General features: G+C 30.9%; 1 protein-coding gene across 1 annotated transcript in view; it reads left to right on the top strand.

Annotated features, from left to right (window-relative positions):
* The window catches only part of LOC119589491 (transmembrane protein 104-like), a 100,597-nt gene that overhangs the window by 94,747 nt on the left and 5,433 nt on the right, over nucleotides 1–417 (top strand). Inside the window, exon 6 of the mRNA XM_037938093.1 lies at nucleotides 34–133. Within this exon, the coding sequence (XP_037794021.1) occupies nucleotides 34–133 (100 nt within the window). The remainder of the gene's footprint in view (nucleotides 1–33; nucleotides 134–417) is intronic.

Below are 417 nucleotides of genomic sequence, written 5' to 3'. Positions count from 1 at the left end.
ATCACAAGGACTAATATGTTTTTTCTTTTCCAGTGTGGGTCAAGGTTTTTTACATCGTACTTTGTGTATACCTGTATGGAGATCTTGCCATATATGAAGCGGCAGTTGCCAAGTCTATCAGAGACATAATCTGGTAAGCTTATAATCTGGCAAATTTCTTTTAGTTTCATTCATTGTTTTGAGGAATTAACTTTTGTGAGTGGAATGAAAGGTTTTGATGTTAGAGCAATTGGGGATAGTTTTGTCCTTTTTGATAAATAAATGAAAGGATGTTGAAGAATACTTGGTTTAAGGTAATGTATCAAGAGCATTGGTAGTTTTTGGTCAGATAAAACCAGCCTGTAGATATTTTCTATAGGAGATTATTGAACATTTAGAAAAAAATAATAATTTAAGGAAATTATATGTATATATATA

The sequence above is a fragment of the Penaeus monodon genome, chromosome 25, assembly GCF_015228065.2.
Source record: "Penaeus monodon isolate SGIC_2016 chromosome 25, NSTDA_Pmon_1, whole genome shotgun sequence".
NCBI classification, from domain to species: domain Eukaryota; kingdom Metazoa; phylum Arthropoda; class Malacostraca; order Decapoda; family Penaeidae; genus Penaeus; species Penaeus monodon.
Note: the sequence above shows the minus strand (reverse complement) of the source record. Positions and strands in the feature narration are given on the sequence as shown.